This window comes from Neomonachus schauinslandi, chromosome 13 (genome assembly GCF_002201575.2).
Source record: "Neomonachus schauinslandi chromosome 13, ASM220157v2, whole genome shotgun sequence".
Taxonomy (NCBI): Eukaryota; Metazoa; Chordata; class Mammalia; order Carnivora; family Phocidae; genus Neomonachus; species Neomonachus schauinslandi.
The window spans coordinates 58,471,050-58,494,561 of record NC_058415.1 but is presented as its reverse complement, the minus strand read 5'-3'; the positions used below and the strand labels follow the sequence as shown (position 1 = coordinate 58,494,561).

The window sequence follows — 23,512 nt, the reverse complement described above, 5'->3', positions numbered from 1 at the left end:
ACAATCAGTTACTTTGCCTAGAAGTTTTGTGCTGTCCCTAACCATATGTGGCTATTTAAATTGATCCTAGTCAATTCATTAGATGCCCTAGCCTCAGTTTGAGTGCTCAGTAGCCACATGTGGCCTCTTTTTGGATGGTGCAGATATTGACCATTTCTATCACAGAAAGTTTTACTGGACACCACTCCAACAAGGCTTTGCACCTTTTTGAACAGACGCCAAATAAAATTTTAGGTGGACTGGGGTTGAGCAACTGTTCTCATTTACCACCTGCCATATTGGGTGGTCAGAAGTGGCCCAGCTTAAAGCCTATCTCACTGATTGGGTGTTTATTAGCAAGATACTAGATTTTCTGGTGAAGAAAATCAATTAGAGAAGAAATTGCAGTACAAATTTCAAACTATCCAACCTTGAGTTGTGGGATTATTGTTTACATCTAGGCAGACTTCTTGGGTTAAGCCCTAAGAGCCTAGGTAGCTAAAATCTTAATCATTTGAGAAGGTTTCTCATGGAGTTTGCCTCACAAAGGATTGGCTGAGGCCCAAGGGGATTCACATTAAGCTTAAGGAATGGAAACCCTGAAGGACTGTAATAGATTTTTGCTGCTGAGATTCAGCACTTGATGAATCTGGCTCTTTTGATTAGAGAGCTCTCAAATGGTAATTTCCCTTCCCTTTCCCAACTTTTTTCTTCCTTTCCTCCTCTCATCACATAGCTAATATCCAAGTATACAAGAAAAGTGGTTTCAGAGTGGTCTGGATTATGTAAGGAAGCTTGTGCAGCTGAGGTTCTGCTGGAAGCTAGGTGGATCTACAGCAGTAGATGGGGAATTATGAGGGATTCAAGTTAGAAATCGATTGCATTGGATGCATCTAAAAGTGTGGTTGGGATTTATGACTGTGTCATGAAATGAGAAAAAAAACTTTACAGTTTGGATGTAATCACCCACAAACTGGCTGCTTTGGAAGACAGCCTTTTGGGAGGAAGAGTCAGCTAGATAAAAGGACTACATAATGGGGGTGTGGGCCTGGGGTGAGGGGATGTATTTATTGGGGCCTGTTATATCATTCTAGCTTCTCTTTGTCTAGGAATTGTAAAAGCTTGTGATTTATTGCTGGAACTTTGATTCAGAGTTGCTAAGCACCTGCTGTTGTGTTTCAGGCTGTAGGTTTGGACCTTGGGGTTCCAGAGCCAAAACAGAGAGCCAGTGCTCCGTCTGATACGGGAGACAAATGTTCACAAATAATTACCATATAGTGTTATTCATACGTATTCAGAAGATCCTTGAACATCAGTTTAGTCTGATTCCTTAATTTTCTACTACAGGCAGCTGAGGCCCAGAGCAGGAAGGAGACTGGTGGAAGTAATGCCAGAACTAGAACCTGGATTTTTTTCTTTTTAAGATTTTATTTATTTATTTGACAGAGAGAGACAGAGCGAGAGAGGGAACACAAACAGGGGGAGTGGGAGAGGGAGAAGCAGGCTTCCCGCCGAGCTGGGAGCCAGATGCGGGGCTCGATTCCAGGCCCCTGGGATCATGACCTGAGCCGAAGGCAGACGCTTAACGACTGAGCCACGCAGGCGCCCCTAGAACCTGGATTTTTTTGCTGATTGGACTGCACTAAAATATGATCACCATCCTTGATGGCATCAACCATTTTCCTATCTGCATACAGCCCACTTCTTGCATAATGCCCCCTTGATGGCCCGCTTTTCCTCAGATACCTCTTAGCTGTCTTTTCCTTGCATTTATTGTGCTTTTATGGTATGTCTGTCTTCCCTTTTAGATCTCAAATGTGATCAGGACAGGCAGCTTGCCCGCTACGTTCTTTGTACCCATCTCATTCCCATGCTCAGCATGGTCTGAATAACTGTCAGGTTTAATAATCCTTAGAGTTGGACACGTTGGGTTCCAACCTGTTTGTTTCTTTGTGAGACACCTTCGACTAATCACCTCCTTCTACATTAATAAAAATTCCACTTCTGGGTCCACATGAATACATACTATATTGTGAATTGAGTGGGGTTACTGTTTGATTGCCGAGTTTTGGAGGAGGGAGGCATGGCCCAGAAACCATACTTTAGGGAGAGATGTGTACGAACTGGGAGACACTGCCGGCCCCAGGGTCCGGTTCAGTAGCTGGTGGCCTTGCTGTGCGCCCGGGTTGAGAGGCGGGCGAGGGCGGGGTTGCGCTGCGCAGGGGCGCTGTGCGACGGGCTCTGTTGCCGGAACTAGCCCTAGTCGCGCGCCCGGACGCGCGCAGCGCCGCCCCTCCCCCCCTTCCCCGCGGGGTGGAAACAAAGGGGGCTCGGCGCGCGGAGCCGAGCCTAGGGGGAAAGGGGCGGAGCGTCTGGTGGTCTCGCGCTTTGTGGTCGCTAGGTTTGTTCCTGTTGGGGGACGTGGTGGGGAGGCGGGCAGCGACCTCAAACCGAGAAGTGGGAGTGCCGCGTGCTCGCGCATCTTGCGGCCTGGCGGCGAGGGGCGTCGCCTGCGCGCGCAGCGGAGGATAGTGCGCCGGCGCGGCACGCCGTGTTCGCGAGCACCGAGGCGGGGTGCGGCGGGGCGGGACGGTGCCGCGGCCCCGGCAGTTAGGGCCCGGGGGCAGAGAGGATGGAGCCCCCGAGGCGTTAGCCGACTCTGTCAGCTCTGACCGTGCAGCTGTTTCTTGGCGCGGCCCGTGTGATGGTGCCGGGAGGAAGGAAGCGCCGAGACAGCGCCTCGGTCGGAGCCCGGGTTCCGGGGGTGAGGAGGCCCGGGGACGGCGGAGCTGGCGAGCTGGCCGCTAGCTGGGCGAGCGGTCACAATAGGAGGCGGCGGCCCAGCAAGGAGCCGCGGGAGCAGCCCCGCCGGGCGGAGCCTCCCCTCGCAGGTACTGGCCGCTGCGGCCGTTGGTTCCCGCGTGAGGGCGGGACGGTCTGAGCTGCAGGCCGTTGGGAGCCTGCGGGGGCCGCTCCCGGCAACCAGGAGGAGGTGTGGTTGCCCGGTGCTTGGCGGGGCGCGGCGCGGCTGCCCGGCGCTCTTTGTTCCCGTGGCGGCGGCGTGGAGGTGTGGGTGCAGCCAGCGGGAGCGCCAGCCCGCCGCCGCCTGGCAGATGGCCTCTCGCGCGGGCTCCCTCCCGTTTTGCCGAGGCGCAGGTGAAATGATGTCACCCAGGAGAACGCGGAACCCGTTCCGAAGGGTCCTTTCGCGTCCTTCTGCTCTGCGGGTTTCTGGACAGGCTGCGGTTTGTTCTCAGGGCATGGAAGTTCTTCTCAGGGCTGAAGAATGAGAGAGGTTGGTTTTGTACTGGGAATTTTTCAAATTATTAGAGAACTAAAGAAAATAAAGTTTTTGTTTCCGTGTGTAGGACCTGTAAGACATAATTTTTTCTTTGTGCTACAAAAGCTGGGTATGCTAATTTTTCCACCATAAATAGAAATGAATACTTAACATATGTCATTGCTGGCATCATGTGAATTGCCTTCTCTTACGTGGCACACTTCACTTTGAAAATTTAAGTGTATGCAACTCATACACAAGCGGTTTGTTACTTTAGAATTGCGAACCTTTTGGGATCCTGTTTGACCTTGATTATAGGTGCTGTTGTTAGTACATTTACTTCAGTTCCTTTCAATAGCAAGCAGCCCAGGTAACTAGGCTCAAGTTAAAAATCCATTCGCACAGTTTCTGTGAAATCAAAACGTAACAAATCTAAGGACAGTTGGGATCAAAGTAAAATTTTTCCTGTCTTCAGACAACATACTGGAAAGGAAGAGATAGGACTTCTATAGAAGTAACAATACAAGACCAAATATAGTTGTTGGATCAGTTGCAGTGAAGTTGGGACATACTTGCCATCAAAAGATGAAATTACAAACTGGATTTTTAAATGAGAATTGTATCTCTTCACATACTTATTTCTCCAGTTATAACTTGTAAACTTATTATTGGAGTAATGTTTCTTTTTGAAAACATATTAAACCTTAAATCTATTCATTACAGGAGTTCAATCTTAAGTCGATTAATATAATTTTCTGTGAGACTTATCTCTAAGAGATTTGGTAGACTTTAAAGGCTATAGTTAAATGGATTTTACCACAAACTGGCCATGTGGGCCATAGGGCCTCATCTGCAAAATATGAAAGTTGGATGTAAATGATGTCTGTCGTCCCTCCACCTCTGATACCTTCTCTGATTCTGGAAGGTAGTTTGTTTCTGTACTTACTGTGGTTTATGTACGCATCCTGTTTTTATAGCTGAACTAAGTTTGCAAGTATTAATATGAGTAAATGTTGACAACCTGATTTTTGAGGGAGGGTAGACATAGGATGGCATAGTTAGACGTAACTGAATCCGTTAGCATCATAATGTGGAATGTAGATCTGTTGTCTCTTCCAACAGCTTTGGATGAACCTTTTAGTTACATTGCCAGACTATTTGTGCTCATTTTTACTTTTTTTCAAGGTTGTGGGTGGGAAATATGGATGAGAAATCCTTGAATAAAAATCTCAAATGATCTGTATGGAAAGATCTTTGTCTTCTAGTCTGTTCCATCTGTTTCTCCTGTGCTGCCCGTTTTGTTTAGGCCACTGTCATTTTGTAATTAACTTTGCTGGTTTTTGTGTAGTGTCTGGGTCTACTTACTAGTTTTGTTGTTGTTGTTTGTCTTTTTTTGTTATTTTCTTATTAACCATATATATCAGGCATGTTTTCACTTCTTTTCTGTTTTGGTTAACTCAGCTTGTTTTATTTTCCTCTGGAGAGTATACAGATTGTAAACACACATTTGAATATAGTTTTGGTCTAGTTCATTCATTCCGCAAATGTTAAATTCTTGAAGTGACTGCCTTTGTGGAGGAGATAAATGCTTTAATTCTGTATAGTAAATTAACAAGTGAGAAATTTGAGCAAATAGAAGAAGAGGGGCCATTTACACAGTCTCAGTTTTTCCACAATTCTTACATCTTTTCATGTTCCTTTTTTAAGGGCTTCAGCACCTTACCTTTTCCTCCTTTATGTTAGAGGGCCCTATTCCTCATTTAGTTCTTGTGGAATTGCCCCTCATCAGACAGTCTCTTTGAGGGGCAAGAATAATTTCTTTTTTCCCCATGTATTCATAGCATCTAGCACATAGTAGACATGCAAGAAATATTTGAATTAATTATGAATTTTATTTAATAATCGTAAAGAGCCTAGTCACACTTTATCTTTTCAAATATATATTTATATAAATTTTTCATATTGATTTGGACTGGTCATGGTCTAGATACTTTCCAAATCCGTGTAATTCTTAAGAGAGAAATCTTGAAGAGATATTTTAGAGCATTGTGCTAAGAGGTTACCAGCATAAATAGTACTTCCTTGCTGGTAGAATAATCTTTGTTCCGGCAAATCTGGATGTGGAAGGGAAAGAAGAAAACTTAAAAAAATTTGTAACTCTTATTTTTCTAACCTATATGTCCACCTTCTCAGTAGATGTTATGGTTAGAGACCTCCTTATTGCATGTACCTCGCCCCCCACCCCGCCACTCCCTGCCGATTAATTTATGGGACTGTGGGGTTAGGGAAAGGATGGTGGAGCCTTTAGCTATTTTCACCAAACCTTGTTCTGTTGTCCTTCCAGAAAGACATGAACCCAGTTTGTTGTTTGCCTTAACTCAAGAATGGAAATAATAGTTTGTTTTAGAAAATGATTGCCCCAATGCTGAACAGCAGTGATCCTCCTTCAGTAGATAGTACCAGTTCTTGAATGGGTTAAGGCTGCATGGTAGTCCACCAAGCTTGTTACCATTATTTTACTTAGCAAATGTTTATTTGTTAAACATTTAGGTTACTTCTAGTTCCCTTTTTAAATTGTTGCTATTACTGTACTGTGATGAACGTATTTGTGCATGTGGCTTTTCCCTTATTTTGGGGTATTCCCATATTGGACTATAACCTGAGAATTTATCAGATGAAAGATTACTGATTCAGACTGTTCAAATAGTTAATAAAATCTACTTGATTATTTTCCAGGAGATTAACATTAGCCATCATGGAAGCAGTGAGAATATGTGGATTTTTAGATAATTTGGATTTGACCTTTTCGTTTTTTAGGTACCCAGACTTGCACCTAGAGGAAGACTTGGAGGAGTCAACACTAAGCATCTGACTCTTCATCTTTTATTTTGGTTTGGCATGGTTTTTTCCCCCTCTTCTAATAGGCTGTGATTTGAGTGCTTTTGACCAGTTGGTATGCTGCTAGTAACAATGAACTCCCCCCCCCCCCCCCCCCCTTGGAGAGTAATGTGGTTGTTTCAGGGAAGACTATTTGGCCTTATAGCAATTTATTTTGAAGAAAGTAGATTATTTTAACGCTGGCCTAGAGGTCATGTACCTGCATATCTTCTGTCTCACCTGTATGAGAAAAATGTAAATGAACGAAGAAGGAAGCTCCCAGCAGAAGTGATTTTGGAGGAAGCAAGTTCTGGGACAATATCTGGACCTAAGTCCTATGTTATTTTTAGTACCATGACTGGTAATAATTAGACTCTTCAAGACAAAGTTTAAATCGTTAGTTATATTATGGTTTACCACACGGTGAAAGGCCACATTAAACAAAAGATGGCCTAAAATAGTACCATATTGGTGCTTAAAAGGTTAAACTGTTTTCTGTGACTTTAGTCTTGTGAAACAGGTGCTTTTCTCAGTTATGCTGGGTGAATTAGTCATATAGTTATATGTAAATAAACATTAAAAATGAGAAGTGTGGGGAGTTGGAGATTAATCAGGTCTCAGGGATGTTTTCTTGGCAGGACTTTTTAAACATAGGTTGCATCCTGAGCGAAGACTGCAGTTACTGTATCTTTGTAATGTTCAACAGTTGCCAGGTTAGAGAAGAATACAATTGTATCAATTTCCAGATATGGTATATCTTAAGTAATTTTAAATGAAGATTAAGGGAAATAGTGGAAAGTTATGTCAGAAATAATTTACAAGGAAATATTTTTTGAATACTTAAAATAGACTGTGGAATAGTTTTTTAATAATCCAATTAGATTACAAAGAATGTTACTTTTTTTGGTAAGTTTTATTTAAGTAATCTCTACACCCAACATGGGGTTTGAACTCAAACCTAGAGATCAAGAGTCACTTGCTCTTCTAATTGAGCCAGCCAGGTGCCCCAAGAATGGTACTTTTAAAATTCTTAAAGGTGTTTTAGTGGGTTGAGCATGGATTTTAGAGCGGGTAGACTTAGCTTCAAATTATGGCTCTGGTATTCATGAGATATGTGGCTTTAAGCAAGTCAATTAACCTTGACTTGCAGTGTGTAAAGATCAGAGAGCTAATTCATTTCCTAGCATGAAGTTAGCTATTATCAGATTTTAAAAACTGCTGTATTGCTTAGATAAAAATGTCTTAATTTATATCTTTCATCAAATTAATACAGCTAAAATTCTGGAGAAGAAACTTTCTTCAGGTGTGGTACAGCAATTTCTGTTCTGTTTGATACATAATGTCATGTTAGTTTCCTATTGTGTGTATCAAATTACCACACATTTAGTACCTTAAAATATGAATCTCTTATCCCACAGTTTACATGGATCAGGAATCTTGATTTGGGTTAACCTGCAGGGCCCTCTGTTAGGGATTTTACCTGTCTGGTGCTGTGATGTCATGAGAAGTTTGATGCCCTCTTCCAGGCTTACTGGTTGTTGGTTCAATATGGTTCATAGGACTGAAGTCCCCGTTGTCTTGCTGTCAGCTGGTGACCCTCTCAGCTCCTAGAGGGTGCCCTCATGTCTCTGCCACATGGCCCCATTCGTATGCCTTCTGACAAACATAGTGGTTGCCTGCAGGGTTGACAGGAGAATCTCTTCAGGAAGGGTCAGTTCCTCTTCCAAGAGCTTTCTTTAAGTTGGGCTTACCTTGATTAACTTAAAATCAACTGACTTGGGATCTTAATTACGTTTAAATCCCTTCACTTCTGTGAATGCATTCATATAATTAGGTTATATAATTTAACCTAACCATGGAAATGAAATCCACTGTATTTATAGTTCTGCCTGCACACCATGGAGGGATGGATTATACAGGAGATGTGTACCAGAGGTGGGAATCTTGGAGGCCTTCTTAGAATTCTGCCTTACATGGACACACAAAATGATAATATGTGATTTTATCCAGTGGGTGCACCTGGTTTCAAGCCCATCTATCATTTTGTCCTGGATCTGTATTAACGACAGCATTTGAATATAGCTTTTCTCCATTGGTGGTGGGTTTTTTTTTTTTTGGTCCTCCCTTTTTATAGACAAATGGAGCTTTTGACCGAAGGAAATTGTTGTGGATAGGAGAGGAATATGCTTGAAAATTACTAACTTATGAGCACAAGGGCCAGGGTTTGCCAGAGTTTTGTTTTTGTTTTCTTATATGTGACTGAAATCTTAAGTTTCCAAAGGAACAAAGAATTAAGGAGAGGAAACCTGAGTCCCTGATCTCTGTTTGCCAAGCTAGCCACTTGTACTAGCAGTTTATAAGAGTGCTCCTCATGCAGACTGCTTCAGGTATGATAGTTGAAGATAGGTGAGCTTTTTAAAACACTCTTCAAAGGTATCTTGCAAATTATAAGCTTACCATTACAAAAAGAATATGAAACTTACGTAAAGGAACAGACTTTTAAGAGAATTGCTTTGAAGTGGTGAAAGAACTCCTTAGATTGAGTGAGGAGTCAGGAATGTGAAATACACTTCTTCCTATGAAATCTGTCTTCAGATAAACTCAAGGCTCCTACCTCTATTTTAATTTTTACCTGTATTCAGACATTTAAGACATCATCTTATAGTTGGCTACTTTGCATTTTTTTTTTTTTTTAACTAGAATAAGCTCCTTGAGGGCAGGATCCATGTTTTGTCTTCTAACAACTCTTGACTTGCAGGAGGCATTCAGTGAATATTCCTTGATTCTGCACTTCATGCTTCATCATAGTGGTAAAGAATATTAGCACACTCGTGTGTAGTGCAGAGATAAGCTTTAACTCATGTTGAACGTATTTTGTGTAGCAGTAGTAATGAATTCTAAAGTTACTGCCCTCAAGTGATTTTTACTCCTAGGAAGGTGTTTGGAAATAATTTTCGTCTTACCAGCAGGCCTGGTTATCTATTTACCAGGCTCATGGCAAACCAGAAACAATTTATAAAGGTAACGGTTAAGGAAGGTTATTGTAGAAGTATTATTAATATAATTAGCATGCCATTTCATGATCTGTGTCTGCCTTCCTCTCTGGTTACTTCTGTACTGGATAGCCAAACTGAACATTTTGCAGTTTCTTGACTATACTGCTGTATTTTGCCAGTTACCTCTCCATAGCACCCAGTGCCTGTAGTATTATCATAGGAAGATGATACTCTGTATATTGTATAGTGATTTGCTTTTGTTTCTTTTTCATAGCATACACTTCTTGAAAGTGGGAAACCATGCCTATCTTCTCGGTTTAGTGCCTGTCACAGAATAGACATTTATATGTAAGGGAATGAATGAGACGGTGAAACTGAAAGCCAGACAGTGGTTTAAAGCACATGGTCTTCAGTGTAGGGGTAAGCACGTTCACACACCTTAACTCCCAAGGGTAGTAGTTCATTCCACAGCACAATGATACAAGTGATGATCATGATGTCCATGATTTAAAGTGTTGCAGATTTAAGTTTATATTACATATGAGTTTAAGGGGATTAACCTATGATCAAGTCAAGCGTTTCAAACGTGCAGTCATTTGCTTTGGGGCTTATGATCTTACCCTTTATTCTTAAGGTCACTAGTTTGTGTTGAATAGAGCTGAGCTGTCCACAAACTCTTCTTTTTTATACCTGTGGTAATTATAGAAGGTTTGCTACAAATGTTCTGAAATCTCTTGTCGTCTTTGCATGATCATACAGAAGGTTAATTAAAAAACAATGAAAAAATATTACTCTTAGTCACAATGGACAGTAATCTTTCTGTACTTGAAACATGATTTTACCTCAGGTTTTCTTAACATGAAGTCTTATCTATCCTTGAGGATTTTAGAATTAATACCAACAGAAAAGATATTGATATTTTATCGGAAACAAAGGAGGGACCTTGCATTTTTGAGCAGTGCTGTTTTGTCTTTTAAAAAAGTTTTTGTAAGAGATCTGTTGCCAGAGGCAACCTTTGCCATCCTTATATTTGTTTTGATGTTTAAGATTAATTTTTAATTTCTTTCCAGTCTCTGCTAACACAAATACGTAGAAAATCCACACTGTCCTTCATAGACCTGATTCTCCACATTGGTGCGGCTAGCCATGAACTATCCTTTTCTTCTCCCTCTTTTTCCCAGATATCTCCCGGGTCCAATTCAGCACCTCTACCTGGCCATCCTAACAAGGTGATTTGTGAAAGGGTGAGACTTCAGAGCCTGTTCCCTCTCCTCCCAAGTGATCAGAATACTACCGTTCAAGAGGATGCTCACTTCAAAGCTTTCTTCCAGGTTCTTATATATTTACCCTTTCCCTACGTAGGGCTGAAAGTCACAGATACATTTTAGGTTGTTTCTAGGAAGGCTTAAAACAGAATTCTCAATATCTTCTTCTTATTTTCTGTTGTATGTGGGAATAAGTATTCTTCTTAGAGGACTTCTTCAACATAACTTTTTAGCCAGCTTTTCTGAAGAATGTTTGTCTTCTCTTGAGCTGCTGTTTATTATTTGACCACTTAATATTCTTGTTTTTTATCTTTTGGTCTTAATCACTTGTCCTAATAGGCTAAGTTCTAAAGGAAAGTAGATATATGAAGTTGTGTAGGAATGGAAAAATGGAAGCATGCAAGATAGTTTTTAAAGCCGTCACTACTTACTTGCTTAGTGCCCAGAGTTTGATAGTGATGTATATTTCAAAAAGAAAACATGGTAACGTGCCTTCTATCACTTTTGGTACCTGTAGGTAAAATGTGATTAAAATTTTTGTTATATATAAAATGAAAATAAATTAAGGCGGGGGGGGCTATCATTAGTTTATTGACAAGATTGCTAGGATGTGTTCACATAAATTACTGGCAACTCAATTTCCAATCCATTACTCCTGGAGAAGCATGTTTTAGTAATGGAAGTCAGTATTCGTATTACCAAAAGGAAACTAGTTATAAAATTGCTTCTGGATATTAGGGTTGTGGGCCAAGGCATATATTTGTATATGGGTATATAAATCTGAGGTAGTGAGAGTTGCTCATCAAAGCTTGGACTTTTGGATAGAACTGGCTCATTTTCTCTTTGTGTGAGAGTGGTAGGTTGGGGCTTGGGACTAGTTCTGAAAGAGAAATGCTTGTGATACATTAAATTGGAGTTGTGAAATTTCTGAGAATAGCTTTGTAGGTGATCCATGGCTCTTCAATATGATATTCCTTGTTGCAATTTGTGCCAGGTTCTCCTCTTCGCATGTATTGTCTCCTTTGTTTTTAACCCTCCTAATAATAAACCACTCATGGATGGTTTTCTAGATGAAGAAATAGGCTCAGAAAAGCTCTCTGAGATGCCCAGTTACATAGCTAGTTATTGGCAGAGCAGAGACTCAAATTCACCTTTTGCTATTTCTTGTCTACTATAACATACCACCTTTAGATAACAGGCATTTCTGTAAATAGTACGGTTGTATGTTAAGAGACATAGTTATCTGTATTGAAATAAGTGGAGTATTGACTACCATTTTTGATACAGCATTGGTCTGTAATAGCTTGATATTTAGTAGTAAACCAGTGTAGCTAAGGAAGAAATTGACTTACTACTTTCACTACTGCCACCAGTAAACAGTTATTTGATGTTTTCTTTGTTTTCCATACTTCTTTGAGTCTTCAGGCATTAACTCAATATTAACTTTAAACTCAAGGAGTTGCTGGCAAATGCAATAGATTTAAACATGTTTTGAAAACAAAAAGAGCCAATTCCACTTGAGTGTTGCAGAAAGGTGAAAGGTATTATTGTTAAATTTTTATTTATAGCCCTAGTTAAACTGAAGACTTCCTTTTTTCTAACTTTAAAACAAGGGCCTCAGTGTACTTGGCTCCCAGGGAAGACTGGAGATTATTCTCTGCCCACTTCCTCACCTACCACTGTTGTGCATAAAGCAAAGTAAATCCTTCTCACATCCCCTTTGAGATGCTGTCACATACCTTCATCTAATTCTGATAATACAATTGGGTATGATTTCTTGTTCCAGTTATGCTTCTCTCATCCTTAGAAAACTTAGTTGCCACGTGAAAGGGAGAAATCTACCCATTCCTTATCCTTGGAGTTATTCTTTTAATGTTAAGTTTTCATTTCTTGGCTCTCCCCCAAGTTCCTTCCCTCCCAGCTTTTTCTGCTTTTCCTTCCCTTTGGAATACTCCATTTTAAACAGACTCACTTACCTCTTCCATTTTTTTTTTTTTCTTAAAGCATCCTCTTTATTCCCTTATCTTAGCTGAAACCAGTCTCTTTTCAGAGGATATCATTTTCCCTGCAATCTTGTATATGAGTTAAAAAAAAAAATTTTGCCCCCCCCCCCCACCTTCAAGCATGGGAATTGAGTATGTCTCTAGTAAGTGGGACGGTCGTAGAGGAGAAGGAAAGTGTTTGATATTCTCCCGGATCCTTGTTTCCAACCACCAGTCATCTTTGAACAAAAATCTCATCTGTTTTTGAGCTATATTTGTTATTCATCTCTACTTTATCAATTTTGTCACTGTTCTTATTAAAGACCTTTATACTTTGCTTGTTTTATATTACTCTTTGTCAAAATCTTTCAAAATTTACAGGCTCTTTTAATTTTTAAAATTACAAAAATATTTCGTATGTGAAAGTTACAAAGTATAAATCAGACATATAATTTTAAAAATACCATCCATCTTAAGAAGTCAACCATTACCAATACTTTAGAAGTATTCAAATGACCTTCCATATTATATCTACCTGCTGTCGCATACCTGTGCCTTGGCTAAAACTCTGAATTTTGTGTTTAATACCCCTTTGCTTCTCTAAGTGGTTTCACCACATGCAGTATCTCTCAATACTATACTGTTTAGTTTCTGAACTTAATATAAACAGTATCATACTTTGTATTTTTCTCATTTTGAGATTCATCCATGTTGATGCATGTGGCCGGAGAGTTGATTCATTTCCTTTTTGTATTCCATTTTATATGAATATGCTAACATTAATATGTTATTCAAAATTTGTGTTTTCTTTTTGATGGACATTTCCAGTAGTTTCCAGTTTTTTACTATTATTGCAAGCAGTGTTGCCATGAATATTCTTGTATGTGTTTCAAGATTTTATTCGTTTGAGAGAGAGAGCGAGCACCAGTGGGGGGCAGAGGGAGAGGGAGAAACAGATTCCCTGCTGAGCAAGGGGCCCAATGCGGGGCTTGATCCCAGGACTCTGGAATCATGACCTGAGCCAAAGTCAGATGCTTAACCAACTGAGCCACCCAGGTGCCCCTTAGTTGATATTTTAATTTCTATAAAAGTGATGGCTTTGTGTATTTGTTACCCTGGATTTTCTCACAGAAGAGGTATAGGTGTAGGCACATTTGCATCTCTATAAAAATAAGTCTATATTCAACATTAGAATCAAAGTACCCCCTATAATTGTTTTAGAAATTTAAAGTATAAATTTTTTTTTTAAAGATTTTATTTATTTATTTGACAGAGAGATAGAGAGAGAGTACAGATAGGCAGAGTGGCAGGGAGAGGGAGAAGCAGGCTCTCCGCCGAGCAGGGAGCCCGATGCGGGGATCCGATCCCAGGACTCTGGGATCATGACCTGAGCTGAAGGCAGATGCTTAACCGACTGAGCCACCCAGGCGCCCCAATTTAAAGTATAATTAACATACAGTAAAATTCACCCTTGTAGAGTGCAGGTTTGTGACTTTTGACAAATGTATACAGATGTGGAACCACTGCCACAATCAAGATATTATAACAATTCCATCTCCCAAAAAAATTCTTTCTTGTCTCTGCTATCTACCCCTTATAGTTTTAAAATTAGCAGTTTCTGTACTATCAACCAATTCATTGATTGTGATTGAAGATAGGGTGCTTTCATAAAACAGGTACATTGTGGGGAACTTAGATTTCGTGTCTAGGAGAACCCTTGATTTCAGGTGTGTGTGTGTGTGTCTTAATGATAGCTGTGTGATACTTTATTTTGTAAGTTTATGAAAGTTAATTAGGTGATTGAAATTTTCATGATTTATACACAGAGATGGACGTTTCTGAAAGAGAAAACTATTGTAAAAAAATTCTCTTCTCCAGCAAAGTTACAGACTGAATAAAAATTTCAGCCAAAATATCAGAATTTTATGATTTTATGGGGTGCCTGGGTGGCTCAGTCGTTGAGCGTCTGCCTTCGGCTTGGGTCATGATCCCAGGGTCCTGGGATCAAGCCCCACGTCAGGCTCCCTGCTCTGTGGGAGGCCTGCTTCTCCCTCTCCCACTCCCCCTGCTTGTGTTCCCTCTCTCACTGTGTCTCTCTCTGTCAAATAAATAGATAAAATCTTTAAAAAAAAAAAAAATTTATGATTTTAGAAACCTTACAGAGTCATCCTAAATTCATAAGAAAGATTTTCAAAGAAAAGACGGGGGAAAAAACTATTTTGAAAATTGTTGTAAGAGGCAATATGCATAATAGATACTAAATCATATTACAAAGAAATAGCTCCATGTCAGTGAGCTGTCAGTAGATGTTTTTCAGTCCCCATCTTAATGTGACCTCTCAGTTGAATCCTTGAAACTCCATTCTACTGGCTTCTCTCACCACACTCCACTTTCCTCTCATCAGCTACTCAGCATAAAATATTTCTTAAGAGTTCAATATTGGGCTTCCTTTTCTCTGTATAAATTATTTGGGGGAAATTTTGTTCATGCCTGTAGCTTCATTAACCTGTCCATCTATCTGTGTACCAAAAAGTAAAACTTCTAGTGTCTGAGCTCCAGCTGTCTGCAGAAAACTCCAAATGGGTGCTCAGAGGGATTTCTTGATTTCAGGTTGTTCTTAATATCTTCTCTGTTTTCATTGGTTTCGTGTTTATGCTTCAGTTTTTTTTATTTTAACCATTGATTTGTGTTTACAGCTTAAAGTTATTATAGTTGCAGATTCATGATGCATAAAATCTAGTGTTTTTGTGGAACTAACATACCATTTGGAAACAGATTACAACATCAAGGTAAATCAGTTTTTGTGAACCAGTGATGTTTTGTGTAATTAAAAATTAAGAAAGAGACACGTGGGTGGTTCAGTCAGTTAAGCGTCTGACTCTTGATCTCGGGGTTGTGAGTTCAGGCCCCACATTGGGCTCCACGCTTTTTTTTTTTTTTAAGAAAAAATAGGACATTAATATGTTGTTCTAAAGTCAGGGAGCCCTAGAAGTTGGACTATGAGTTATGGCCAATGATAGTATCATCATATTTTCACACAATATTGGATTCTGTTCATTATGATGGGATTGCAGTGCTATACCACTAGAGTCCCTTTCCAAGCACTCACTGCACATAAAAAAAATCTTCTTTGGCCTTTCATGAAAAAACACAAACTTGGATCGTATCAAAAAGCAAATTTCTGATTTTTCTTTTTTAATGCATGCTTTTGAAAATACAGTATTCAAAGCCTCCTTCCCCTCTATATGTGCAAGATAACATCCCAGGAAAATGTACTGTTAGTCTTGTTATGAGTTTAGATTTTATTCTGAAATCTTTTGAGCTGAGGAAAATCAGAGCTGTGCATTAGAAAATTGAAGTCCAGTGTGAATTATGTGAAACAGGACTATGCATTGTGTCGTTCAAAGGCAGTAGTCATTCAGTTGTCATTGGTTCGTCTTGACTAATAGCAGCACATCAATCTGGATATAGTATAAACAAAGACTTCAGGTTGTGGAGAATTAAATGAGAGAATGTAGAGAGATCATTTTATAAACCATATTGTATGATTCAAATATGAAATTGTTAATTTCTTGCTTTTCCTGTGCTTATATCCTTCCTTTGCAAAACAAACCAAAAAAAAATGGTCCGTCTTGATGGTTATTCCTTATTACCAGTTTGCTTTATATGAAGTGTCTTAGTTTTCTAAGTACTTTGACATCTATTGTTTAAAATGAATGAAAACAATTTAACATTTGTTCCTTAATTGTGAAATGAGAAATTTTATCTTCTGTCGAAGATAGTTAAGGCAAGTGGAGAAGGTCTGGGTGTTTATTTTTTTTTAATTTTTTGAGAGGAAGAGTGAGTCGGGGCAGGTGGGCGTTGGGGGGGTGGCAGACAAAGGGAGAAGGAGAGAATCTTAAGCAGGCTCCACGCCCAGCACAGAGCCCGATGTGGGGCCTGATCTCACGACTCTGAGATCATGACCTCAGCCAAAATCAAGAGTCAGACATTGGGGGTGCCTGGGTGGCTCAATTGATCAAAGCATCCAGCTTCCTTAAGATTCTCTCTCTTCCTCTGCCCGCCTCCTTCTCTCCCTCTCTTACAAAAAAAAAAAAAAGAGTTTGGTGCTTAACTGACTGAGGCACCCAGGGGGTCCCAAGAAAGTAAATTTCTCTTTTATGGCGGGTTTATCCTTAGGGACTCTTCCTAAGAGAGTCCCTTAACTTGGTTTGGTGGTTCTCAAAGTGTACTTCCAGACCAGCAGTAGCAAGCATCACCCACAAACGATTTAGAAATGAAGATTCGTGGGCCCAACAACCTGGTGGTTCTGACACATGCAGAAGTGTAAGAACCACTGGCCAACTTAATGGGAGTATCCCTCCAGATTTTGCTTTGCATTTACCTCTGTCAAGAGTCCTTGTGGTAGCATAATTCTGAGCCAGTTTCTATATTTCTAAGCTTAGAGGTTCATAGGCAACCTCTATGGGTAATGAAAGAATTGAATCCTAAATTTGGTGTGAGGAGCTAACCTGTGGTTTGAATTCTTAGGAGAGAAATCTCTTCTCCAGTTCCCAGTCCAGACAAAGTAGATACGTTTACTTATGATTCTCCATGCCAGTGAACTTTTTCTAGTCTGTCTGTCTGTCTTTCTTTCTTTCTTTGTTTTTCTTTCTTTCTTTCTTTCTTTCTTTAGATTTTATTTGACAGAGAGACACAGCGAGAGAGGGATCACAAGCAGGGGGAGTGGGAGAGGGAGAAGCAGGTCTCCCTTGGAGCAGAGAGCCTGACGTGGGGAATCTGCTTGAGGTTCTCTCTCTCTTCCTCCCCTCCACCCAGCATGAATGCTCTCTCTCTAGAATGAATAAATAAGTGTTTAAAAAATAAATGGTCAGGGGCGCCTGGGTGGCTAAGTTGGTTAAGCGACTGCCCTCGGCTCAGGTCATGATCCTGGAGTCCTGGGATTGAGTCCCACATCGGGCTCCCTGCTCAGCAGGGAGTCTGCTTCTCCCTCTGACCTTACCCCCTCTCGTGTTCTCTCTCTCATTCTCTCGCTCTCGCTCTCAAATAAATAAATAAAATCTTTAATAAAATAAAAATAAATGGTCAAGTTCCATACAACTGCTTATCGCCTTACTGTGTACCTTATATGTCAATGAGTTTTATGATAATTTTTAAGAAACAGATTTTACTTTTCATTTGATAGTTACTTTGCATCTCCCTTCCCTTACCCAGCATCTTTGGTTCTTTAAAGATATTTAATTTGGGTTGACAGCATATTTTTCCCCTCCTTTACTCTTTAAGGTAAATATATTTAAACACCTATACATATATAGTAATGCAGAATTCTTATTAAAAAGTCTTACTAAGTTGATTGATTTTTTTGCATTGGCAGAGTGAAGATAGTCCGAGTCCCAAGAGACAGCGCCTCTCTCATTCAGTCTTTGATTATACATCAGCATCACCAGCTCCCTCACCACCAATGCGACCATGGGAGATGACATCAAATAGGCAGCCCCCTTCAGTTCGATCAAGCCAACATCACTTCTCAGGGGAACGATGCAACACACCTGCACGCAACAGAAGAAGGTTAGTTGATTACAATGTATGTCTTAAGTTTTCTTCCATTGGTAGATTTATGAGATTTTTTTTTAATGTCAGAAAGCATTTTTTTCCCCTATGGGTATTTTATGAACACATCAGCACTTATGTACTCATACACCCACACATGAAAAACAACATGACACATTGTTTAGACTCCCACACTAGAGCATGAGAGTTCATTTAGCTTGTGGTTGACAGGTGAAGAAATTGAAAGAGGCTACAGTGACTTAACCTAAAATCAACCCATGTCATTATATATGAATTCAGCTACTTTATGGTTTAAGGCTTTGTGTGGGCTAGCCTGCAATTCTGATTACAGAAAAATGCATTTTATAGTTCAAAAGTGTAAGGAAATATGAAGACCCTAGAAATGAGCTACCTTTTTTTTTTTTTCACTCCATTCCTATTTCTTCTGTATCCTTAAGGCAATTGGGAGCTTAATCAGGTTTCTTATAAAACTGTGGAGCCTGTGGTGTGAAAGACTCAGTGAGGTTTCCTTCAGTGCTCAGTCCTCTCTGTCATGGGATTTGGCCCCTGGCTTTCCTTTCCAGACGAATATGTTTCTTCTGAGCTTCTTCCTCTTCAGTTGTGGCCTGAGGTCATACATTTCTTCTTCAGGGAAATTGTGTATCCTTGGAGTAAGAGAAGTGTTTGCATGTCCAGGATGTTGGTAATCTAAGAAACATTGAAACTCTTGAGTTAGGAAGTTGTTATGGACTGAATGTTTGTGTCTCTTCAAAATTCATATGTTGAAGCCCTAATTCCCAGTGTGGTTATATTTGGAGATGGGGTCTCTAAGGAAGTAATTAAGGTTGAATGAAATCATAAGGATGGGGCCCTCAATCCAATAGGATTGGTGTCCTTATAAGAAGAGACACCAGAGAGCTCACTCTCTCTAGCATGTGAGGACACAGTGAAAAGGTGGTCACCTGCAAACCAGGAAGAGAGCTCTCACCAGAAACCCATCATGCTGACACCTTGATCTTGGACTTTTAGTCTCCAGAGCTGTGAGAAAATTAATTTTTGTTGTTTAAGCCACCTAGTGTGTGGTATTTTGTTATGGCAGCCCTGGGAAACTAATACTGAAGGATCTTTTTTTTTTTTTTTTTAAAGATTTTATTTATTTATTTGACAGAGAGAGACACAGCGAAAGAGGGAACACAAGCAGCGGGAGTGGGAGAGGGAGAAGCAGGCTCCCCGCAGAGCAGGGAGCCCGATGCGGGGTTCGATCCCAGGACCCCGGGACCATGACCCGAGCCGAAGGCAGACGCTTAACGACTGAGCCACCCAGGCGTCCCAATACTGAAGGATCTTAAAACCACCATTCTTGGGACACCTTGGTTAAGTGTCTGCCTTTGGCTCAGGTCATGATCCCAGCGCCCTGGGATCAAGTCCTGCATTGGGCTCCGTGCTCAGCGGGGAGCCTGCTTCTCCCTCTGCTTGCTGCGCGCGTGCTCTCTCTCTCTGTCTCTCTGACAAATAAAATCTTAAAAAAATTTAAGAAACCACCATTCTTTGTTCCAAATGAGACAAAATAAACCTGTTTCTGAGTTATATTCTTTTGAGACACTAAGACTTTTACATTACTTGGTGCATTTTCCCCCAATTTTATGGGAATGTTTAAGTTAAAATAATGTATGTCAACCCAGGTAAAATATTTTATAGCTGTTAAATATAATAGCATGAGACAATATGGTTGTTTGTTTCAAGGTTACAGTCTAAGCACCTGCTGTAATCTTTTCTATTGTATTATGGTGAAATGTGTCATACATTCAGAAGAACATGTAAAACAAGCATACACTTAAAAGGATAACACAAAAGTGTATCAACACCCAGGTTAAAATAGAACATTGTCAGTACTTCAAAAGCCCCTGTTCATTCTTCCTAGAGGATAAACCCTGTTCTGTGATTTGACATCAGTCCCTTGTTAATACTTTTTAATACCTAGGAATGTATTCTAAAACAATGTAATTTTAGGTTTTGCCAGTTTTACTTTCATTTAAATATATTCTCCTTTGATTTTGTTTATCAAACATTGTATTTTTAACGTGGATAGCAGTAGTTCATTTATTTTTACTTGGTATAATCTTACATTATATTGATATACCATTATTTATCCATCTATTGAGTAATGGTTATGCTCAGTTTCTTACTATTACAAAGAGTGTTATTAGGAACCTTTTATGTACACATTTCTGGTGTACATGTGGAAACATTTCACTAGTGTATAGGCCTAGGAGTACAATGGCTGGATCATAGGAGAGGCTCTGGATCAGAAAGGGAATGTCAGAAGTGTCTATTTCCAGATAGTAGTAGTAACTAGCTGTGGGTTGTTAAATTGAAGAGAAGCATCATGCTCTAAGCTCGTGGAAACACAGAGGCGGGAGGATAGGAGGAAGCACTTACCTAGAAAACTTAAAGGCTTATTCTGCCCAGCAGTGTGTGTTACTCCTTACCCCATTCTCCATTTAGTACTTTATTGTAGGCTAGCTTTAAGCTTAGCTGCCCGATTGCCTCCCAGAAGCAGGCTGTGCAAGCAGATACAATATTCAGCAGCAGTCTACCATAATTTAAGATACAAAGATGAGCACACAAAGTGAAAGAAGGACACTAAACTCAATAAAACAAAGAAAGGAACAGTTAATAGAACAGACAGAATTTTTGAGTAAGTGTAACATGAGAGACATGCAAGAGGATATTCATAAAAGTCACCTAGAAACCTTACTAAGGAAAAATTTAGAACTCAGGAAATGTGCAGAAAAGGTGTCCTAGTTTCTGGAAGATCAAGTGGAGAAATTTTTCCAGATGTAGTGTAAAAGGCAAAATGAAAAGTATGGATAAAAAAGTTTAAATATAGAGACAGAGCCATCAGTTCTAAGTATGTCTAATAATATTTTCAGATGGAGACAATGGAGGGGACCTTTAAAAAAAAAAAAAAGATTCTATTTATTTGACAGAGAGCACAGCAGGGGGAGTGGCAGGCAGAGGGAGAGGGAGAGGCAGGCTCCCTGCAGAGCAGGGGAGGCCCCATGTGGGACTTGATCCCAGGACACTGGGATCGTGACCCGAGCTGAAGGCAGTCGCTTAATCAACTGAGCCACGCAGGCACCCCGAACGGACCTTTTAAAAGAAATAATGCAAAACCATTTCTCAGAATTTAAGCAAGACTGAGTGTTGAACAAGACTTTGGTGAACTTACAGAACATACACCAAGGATAATAAAAATTCACAAATGTTCCAAGACAAACTTTGAGTTCTGCCAGCTGATTGATCACTTAAGTGTAAAGCCAAAATATAAATACATTTCAAATATTAAGAGACAGAATTGACCAGCAAGAAATCCTCCCTGAAAGAATTGTTAGGAATTGTACTCTCTCCAGGAAGCAGAAAAATGAATGCAAGAACTAGGATTCAAGACCATTGGTTAGCAAAGGAAATGAAAAAGACATACTGTTAAGTCTGAGTAAAGGTCTGTTGTTTAAAAAAGAGAAAGAAGGGTGCCTGGGTGGCTCAGTTGGTTAAGCGACTGCCTTCGGCTCAGGTCATGATCCTGGAGTCCCGGGATCGAGTCCCGCATCGGGCTCCCTGCTCACCGGGGAGCCTGCTTCTCCCTCTGACCCTCCCCCCTCTCATGTGCTCTCTCATTCTCTCTCTCTCAAATAAATAAATAAATAAATCTAAAAAAAAAAAAGAAAGAAATACGGAAACAATCTGCACATGAGATGGGGACAGAGTGGCGAGAAGAGTATAATAGCTTAATTTCTACCTGCCAGGAAGCTGAGTAAATCTGGGTGTTTTTAGGAAAGTGTAGGTATATATTTAAAAATTAAGGGTAATCACTAGGAGAATAGAAATAAGGAATATATAGCTTCTACACAAAAATAGGTAACACGTATAGAAAACTCAATCCAACATTAGGCAGGTAAGAGGACAGAACAGCTATATGGCAAATGATACACCAAAAATAAAATGACAAAATATGATAAAGTCAACTGAAAGAACTATTTGTCCATATTTTATTATTATCATTATTTCTTATTTCTAGATTTTTCAATTATTCTGCTTTCTAAAGGTCACAAATAACATTTAATGAGAGGCCATATAGTAAAGATAAAGGGACCAAATAATAGAGAGACTTGAATGTCAGCATGAGGACTTGGATCTTAATTTGTGTTTCGTTGGGAGTGCTGCTGAAATTTTTGAGTAGGAAAATAAGAACAAGTGGCAACAACAGAATAAAACAATAATAAAGGGGCCCTTAAAGTTTATGTATAGGTTGAGTAGATTTTCAGGAGATGAATGATCTGAGCACATGTACTCTATTTTGATTTTAAGGTACATATTTTCCCACATCTTAACATCTATTAAGGACTTAGAATTGATGGTGTATCATAGTTTAATTGGCATCTTTTTTTATTTTTTATATAAAACAGTCCTTTATCTTATATATTTATTTTAAGATTTAATTTTAAGTAACCTCTACAGCCAACTCCAACACACAAACCTGAGATCCAGAGTCACACGCTCCACTGGCTAAACTAGCTAGGCGCCTCATAAAACAGTCCTTTAAAATATTTGTATAGATAACAGCGGCGCCTGGGTGGCTCAGTCGGTTAAGCGTCTGACTCTTGGTTTCGGGCTCAAGTCATGAACCTCAGCGTCGTGAGATGGAGCCCCATGTTGGACTCTGTGCCAGGCATGGAGCCTGCTTAAGATTCTCTCTCTCCCTCTCCCTCTGCTCCTCCCCACCCCCCAAAAAAATAAATAAAAGGGAGATATGACAACTATATGCAATAATGGGATCCTGTATTGGATTCTCAACAGTGAGGGGACAAAGGTGGAAAAACTAGTGAAATCTGAAATATGCCCCGTTGTTTAATTAGTAGTACAATACCAGGGTTTATTAATTTTAGTAATTTTTTTATGCTTATGGAAGATAGTATGAAGGAAAGCTGGGCAAAGGGTATACAAAAAACTATACCAAAATTACCTCAAAACATTTAAAAAGTGAGTTCTAGGGTGGATGGCATCTTATATTCAATGAAATACAGTATGTAGATTTTGAAGCAAAGATATGTAAACTTTGCAAAAGGAGACATATTAAAATAAAGTTAGTGGAGGCAGTTAATGGAACAAGAACCTGGGGAGTGGTATCAAGAGCACTATCTAAGAGTTAATGTCGACAAGGAATGTCCTTGTTCTCTTTAAGATTGGGCAATTGGGAGTGAGAAGCAGCAGATTTAGGGGTAGAGAGGTGACCTGATCTCATTAAAGATTGCCGAAGGGGCTGTATGTATAGCTTTGTCTGGAAGGGGGCTGTTTGGCCTCTTTTGCCCAATGTAGAGTACATTTTGTTTGTTTATTTTAAAGATTTCATTTATTAGAGAGCGTGAGTGGGCACAAGCAGTGGAGAGGGAGAAGCAGCCTGCCCATCCAGCAGGGACCTGATGCCGGGCTCAATCCCAGGACTCTGGGATCATGACCTGAGCCAAAGGCAGCCACTTAACCGACTGAGCCACCCAGGTGCCCCTGTAGAGTACATTTTTTTAA

The 23,512-nt window shown here is 40.0% G+C and overlaps 1 protein-coding gene across 2 annotated transcripts in view; it reads left to right on the top strand.

The window, feature by feature from the left end:
* The first annotated feature begins 2,777 nt into the window (after positions 1 to 2,777).
* The window catches only part of RNF38 (ring finger protein 38), a 47,772-nt gene continuing 27,037 nt past the window's right edge, over positions 2,778 to 23,512 (top strand). Inside the window, exons 1-3 of one of the 2 annotated variants that reach the window (XM_021691194.2) lie at positions 2,778 to 2,870; positions 10,314 to 10,463; positions 17,754 to 17,947. In XM_021691194.2, coding sequence (XP_021546869.1) covers positions 17,841 to 17,947 — 107 coding nt within the window. In that variant the 5' untranslated portion in view covers positions 2,778 to 2,870; positions 10,314 to 10,463; positions 17,754 to 17,840. Of the gene's footprint in view, positions 2,871 to 10,313; positions 10,464 to 17,753; positions 17,948 to 23,512 lie in introns of those variants that run through there. The other variant, XM_021691195.2, reaches the window with a different exon arrangement.